General features: G+C 43.2%; 1 protein-coding gene across 1 annotated transcript; it reads right to left on the bottom strand.

Moving 5' to 3' along the window:
* Positions 1–630: 630 nt before the first annotated feature.
* Positions 631–4,329, bottom strand: LOC125879391 (granulocyte colony-stimulating factor-like). Its single transcript, XM_049561245.1, has 5 exons — positions 3,017–4,329; positions 2,285–2,439; positions 2,089–2,199; positions 1,837–1,968; positions 631–1,741 (listed from the first exon to the last, which is right to left on the bottom strand). The coding sequence occupies exons 1-5, from the start codon at positions 3,030–3,032 to the stop codon at positions 1,544–1,546; spliced, it is 612 nt and encodes a 203-aa protein (XP_049417202.1). The 5' UTR covers positions 3,033–4,329; the 3' UTR covers positions 631–1,543.
* Positions 4,330–6,293: the final 1,964 nt, after the last annotated feature.

Raw genomic sequence — 6,293 nt, 5'->3', positions numbered from 1 at the left:
ATTATTACTATTTTTTTTCGGACATTTCAGTAATGTCTTTTCAGACATTTTATTAATATTTTCTCTGACATTTAATAATGTTTTTAGAACATTTTGTAAAAAAAAATAAATAAAATCCAACATTTTAATCATATTTTTTCAGACATTTTTACCCCCCCCCCCGCCCGAAAATTTAAAATAATTTTTAAGACATTTTTTTAATGTATAGTATTTTTTATGTTTATATTAATTATATTTTTTAATACATTTGATCAACATTTTATTTATTAAATTAATTATTGATAATATTAATGTAATAATTATTAATGTTTTTGCTCTTCACAGTTGAAGTAATAACCCTGCAGCATCACTCAGCATGTGAAGCTGTGACATCACATCCTGTGAGCAGCTCGTCCTTTGTTACAGTAACATTAGTTGTGTCTTTGTTCTGTTATTATGGGATGTCATGTTTGTGCTGTGGACCAGACGACGTGTTCAAACACATGAAAACAAAATATGAAACAAAGAAAAGTGAAACTTTTTATTTTCACAGTGTTTAACACGAATTAAAAAGACGACAAAACTTCTGTTAGAAAATGACAGATATAATTTAAACTAAATCAGTTCAAATAAATAAATCAGTTCATCACACACACACACACACATCTGACATAAAAAAAACAAACTGATCAAAGTCAAATAAATATTTCAGCATAAATAAATAAATAAACTCTGATAAACAATCTGCAGCAGCGGACGTGTTTTCATCAGTCAAACAAATATTCATAAATACAAACAAATAAAATAAATACTCTATATTTATTCACAACACACAGCAGCAGTCTGCTCAGACCACTTCCTGTTTCACAATAAAAGCCTCCACATGATTCACCAGTAGAAGAAGCTTTTATTGTGAAACAGGAAGTGACAGCTCTGATGTGACTCGATCGATTGATCAGAAAACTGGAAAACTTCTCAGCTCATTGATCGATGATCAGAAAGATTTCCTGATCAGCCGTGACGAGACGCTCAGACAGCTGACAGAGCGTGTGTGTGTGTGTGTGTGTGTGTGTGTGTGTGTGTGTGTACGCTGCAGAATCAGAAAGTGAAAGACGAGAGCAGCAGAGGACACGCTCAGACCTGCACATCATCACCAGTTTCTTCATTCCTGGAAGATTCCCAACATTCCTGCTGAACACACACACACAGACACACACACACACACACACACACACACACACACACACACACACACACACACACACACAGGCGCCACTGATCCCAGCGCTCCTCCTTCACAGTAAACGTCTGCCATCAGCTACATGAGGAGGTGAATCTCTTCCTGATCATGTGACGTGACCTCAGTCCAAACAGGAAGTCGTTCTCCTTTAAAACTTGTTCCACAGTCAAACTCTTTTGTTTTTGTTTTGGACCACTTCCTGTTTGCTGCAGGTGATCTGACCAAGAGAGCTCCGCCTTCAGACGCTCAGCTGGTTCTGTTGTAGCCACGCTGATGGCGTCCTGATGTTTCCTGCAGCGTGGCGTCCCCTCTTCTGGGCGGGGCTTAGCGTGTACCTGATGGGCGGAGCTTGTAGGTGGAGACAGCTCTCAGGCTGCGGATCAGGTCGTGACAGAAGGAGCGGAGCTGCGTGAGCGTCAGGTGAGTCGCCACCTGCACCTCGTAGTTACCGTGGAGACGGGAGGCCAGGTCCAGACTCTGATCCGCTGCACCGCCGCCGCTGAGCTGAGCCGCCTCCTTCATCTGAAACACACACACACACAGAAACACACAGTCAGCTGTGACCTCACACACTCCGCCGCAGACAGCCATGATGTCACGTCAGGTGTGTGTGCTACCTTGTTGATGCGTGTCAGCAGGTCTCTGAGGTCAGCCCACAGGTCGCTCAGTCCGCTCAGCCGGTCCGATAAAACTCCCAGCAGCCCCTGGTACAGCCGGCTGCCCGCCGCCATGCGACTCACACAGTCGTCCTGCAGGAGGCGACACAGCGCGTTAAAAACTCGCAACGAACACAGAAACATTCATGTTGTTATTCTCTGAGGTGACATCATCACTGACGTCATTAAGAACCAATCAGACTGCAGACTGACCAGTGTGAAGCGTTCAGATGGCGGCTTGAGGACGGGGGCGGCAGGGATGCCCAGTGACGTCACCATCATCTGCAGGTTGGTCGTCTGTGCGGCGGAGTCGAGGGTCAGACCCTGAGGAGAGCAGGAGGAGCGTAAATATTCACACATGAAGAAGAAGAAGAAGAACCAGCAAGAGCCAATCAGACGGCTCGGTTACCTGTGTGGTGACGGTGGTGGCGTGCACGGTGGGAATGTCTCTCAGGATTTTCTCCACCAGCGTCTTCGCTCGCTCGGCCGCCTCTGTGAGCGGCGAGCTGACGGGAGCTGACTGGATTAAATCTGCCAACAGGAAGCAGTGCAGCAGGGCGGCAACTGGAGGGAGGAGCATCATCATCATCATCATCATCATGTATTTTATTAATGTTATTTAACGGTTAATTTAATGGAGGGTAAATACTGACGGGAAACAATGTTTCTTTTATCAAACAGAAAACAAACAAACTGCAGGTTCTAATTAATAATTAATAACTGAGCAGTAAATTATTCATTAACTTTTAATAACGTTGTTATTTACGTGACTTTTCCATTCGATACGCAGCGACCACGAACTGATGTCAAACAACTAAACTGAGCAAAGACGTGGCGATTGAGATTTTAATGTTGTATGAAAATCAATCGATCGATCTGCTCATATCACGGTGCTCCACCTGAGCGTGTTCTCTGGCACTAACAGCCCTCCATACCGCAGCCTGGCACAGTTCACCCTCCACACTGCAGGCTCTCAGGTGACGTAGGAGGTGTGCAGCTCTCCTCACTTTAACTTCACACTAAACTCTCTATCATCGCGTCACTGTCACACTCAGACACATCTCAGCTGTTTCCGGTTCTGTTCCTGCTGGTCAAACGTCATCACCTCCACACTGACCTCAGCAGAACCAGGGGTGCTCACCTGTGGCGGGGTTCATGTCTGTCAGGGCGGCTGTCGGTGTCTCGGTGTCTGTCCGCCGGTGAACTCGGTAAATCTCGTCTCAGCTTCCATTTGCAGCGACTTTTTATCTGCACGCGCTCCCGCGGGGTTTTCCATTGACGGGCACCGACGGCTCCGTGACTCTCCGCGGAGTCATCCCGATAAATCCCGAAGTGACGAAGCAGCTTGTGAAAACCTGTTGCGTCACAGCCGACCGCAAGATCCGCAGCGGTGGGTGCGCAGAGAGAGCTGCGCGGATCGGACACACCTGAGAGGGTCTCACCTGCGGCGGGAAACCACGTGACGTCACACCTGGAGTTACTCTCGAGGAAACTCATCACAGAAAAACTCCAGAGTTTATTAACTGATGATGAACCAGTTCAGCTCCAGTTAAACCAGTTAATCCTCCACTACAGTCACACTTCATTTAATCAAACACAGCTGTAACAGTGATGAAGTCTTTCACAGTATCAGAGTAATCAGATTACTGCAGTCAAAGTAAAGACCTCCAGGTATGAAGGTGTCCAGGTGCACGGTGACGCTGCTGCGTGTCAGATACGAGCTCTGCTAAATGTTTTTTTATTTAAGTTTCTCATTAAGTGTTTACTATTTTGAGAGCATCAACACAAACAAACAAACAAACAAACAAACAATGTCCCGTGATACAACCAGAGCAAAACAAACAAAAGCTCCATCTGTGTTTTACAGTCGTTCAGCTCCTGTGACATCATTAGTGACATCATTAGTCCTGGTTGTGATCACAGCTGTTGCTGATATTTGTTTGTTTGTTTGTTTTTATTTTCATGTGTTTGTGTTTGTCTCAGCTGTGGCTCTGTTATTGTTTCAGATAATAATAAAACAGTGTTCTGGTGTCTTCTGAAGGGATTTCTTTAAATTTGGCACAAACGTGCACGTGGACTCAACCATGAACTGATCAGTTTTCAGTGGTCAAAGGTCGAAGGTCAAAGGTCAGTGTGACCTCGAGTGAAATCACTGAGTTGATGAATGAACTTCCAGCAGCACGTCCTGGACGTCATACGTCCCTGGAGGATCTCAGTGCTGATCAACAGCTGATTGCCGCCGCCATTAAAGGTGGCGCTGAAGGAGCGTCTGTGTGAGCTCTGCCCGGTTAGCACAAGCTAACACATCCAATACATAGGCCCAATTCCAATCCGGCCCCTGAAGACTCGAGCCCTGAACCCTCACTGACTTAACTGACGTCAGCTGTAAGTGACTGAGTGTGAGAGTCTGAAAGGGCTCCGGATGCTACAAATAGGAATGGGACAGCACTTATCCCCCTCTCTACAAAATGTTGTTGACACTGGCGGCTCTGGACGTGATCATTTATCGGTTATTGTCAGCATATATTCCACACACAAAGAATATCTATCTATAGATAGATAGATAGATAGATCTATATAGATATCTATATAGATCTATCTATCTATAGATATATATAGATATATATTCTTTGTGTGTTCTTTGTGTGTCATTTACAGTGGTGCTAGTATCGTACAACTGACATTTAGTACATGTTGCGCAGTGACCTTTTTTTAAAGCAATTTTAGAGATGTTTCTTTTTTTATTACAAATTAATGGTTCACTGCAGAAATATACAATGGTTCTATTGTAACAGGAAAAGAAAAACAGCACTATGTCATGTTTTTATATATATATATATATATATATATATATATATATATATATATATATATATATATGTAAGGGATAATGTATAATGAGCCGGTGAATACTGGGAAAATAACTCCTTGTCTGCCTCTGCGAAGTGCATTAAAACCGACCGGATTCGACAACTTTTGGTGAAAGTTTTGTACTCACCCAGGCTTAGTGGACTGGACCGAGGCATAAAACTCGCGTAAAATGTCATTAAGCATGACTGCTGAGTGTGTATTCAAATCTGTCTTCTTTTGTTTTTGGCAGAGAAAGTCCGTAGGTATTCTTTTTCTTCAGCAGCATCCGTTAAAATCAGCCACTTCTGTTTGTTTTTTCCCTCGGAAGTTGTTTGACAGCTGCAGTGTTGCAGGACAGCACCCCTAGCAACGCTGGGCTACATAGCAACTGTGTGTAATGACCGTTGCTACTAGCAGCGGTCATTACACAGTAATATCAGACCGCAGAATGCCGCTACTGACCAATCAGAATACAGCATTTAATAGAGCCGTGTAATAAATATATATATACATACACACACACACACATATATATATATATGTCTGTATAAAAGGGACAGTCACCAGGACGAGTGTGACGACCTCCTCTGTGTGTGACCCACTGCATGAGATTTTGAAAGTAGCTTTTAGCAGTTTTAGCAGCAGCTAACTCAAATAAGGAGAACGGCAGCTGTAAGCAGTTAGCAGCTACCTCAAAGAGGAACACCAGCAGCTGTTAGCAGTTAGCAGCTACCTCAAAGAGGAAGACCAGCAGCTGTTAGCAGTTAGCAGCTAACTCAAAGAGGAAGAATAGCAGTTGCTAACAGTTAGCGGCTAACTCAAAGAAGATGCTAAATGATTGCTATGGTTTATAAAGAGCTGCTTCCACTGCTGGTATTCTAGGACGCCATGTCAGTTTATATCCGTTACCTGCATCAACGTCTGTTTTCACAGGAAGTGCTCATCAGATGCAGACAGTCTTTTTCAAAATAAACTTACGACATCGGTGAAACACCTCGAATTCACGTTCATTTAGCTGCAACAAAAACACGTGATTAGGTTTGGAAAACATTCACACAGGAAGTGACAACATGGCACAGTAAAGGTATGAAGTAGCAGAAAATACTCAGGTACCTCCAGTGCAGTACTCAAGTAAATTTACCTAGTTACATTTAGTCACTGCAGCATGTGAACTCAACGTGATCAGTGACTCAGCTTTTAATTTCTCAACGATCTTAACAATGATTTCTGATTAACGTGGCCTTCAGGTGACGTCAGAGATCAGATCGTCAAATTCAAAATCCAAAAGTCACCTTGACAACAGAAACACAGAACTGTCTGAAAACCAGAGGAACCTGAACGCCTCATGTCATTTAATGTGATTCAATCCAACTTCAGTGGATGTTTTTAAACATTCATCACGGAGCACCTGAACGCACCATCACTGCGAGACGTTCAAGTGTCATGAGATGAAGTTTGTTTAAGGTGGAAATACAAAATTTAATTATTCTGATCTCATTAATTCATTAATCGTGTTGTTTAAAGACAGATTCAGATAAAACTCTTAATTTAATCAGTTTTGTTTTTGT

This window comes from Epinephelus fuscoguttatus, linkage group LG19 (genome assembly GCF_011397635.1).
Source record: "Epinephelus fuscoguttatus linkage group LG19, E.fuscoguttatus.final_Chr_v1".
NCBI classification, from domain to species: domain Eukaryota; kingdom Metazoa; phylum Chordata; class Actinopteri; order Perciformes; family Serranidae; genus Epinephelus; species Epinephelus fuscoguttatus.
This window is presented reverse-complemented; position numbering and strand designations above follow the sequence as displayed.

Bases quoted from the DNA above. Each gene is read 5' to 3' on its own strand.
- LOC125879391 (XM_049561245.1), bottom strand. The intron at 1,969-2,088 runs GTCAGTCTGCAG...CGCCTCCTGCAG, and splicing joins CATCTGAACGCTTCACACTG to GACGACTGTGTGAGTCGCAT. The intron at 1,742-1,836 runs GTAGCACACACA...TGTGTGTTTCAG, and splicing joins TGCTGACACGCATCAACAAG to ATGAAGGAGGCGGCTCAGCT.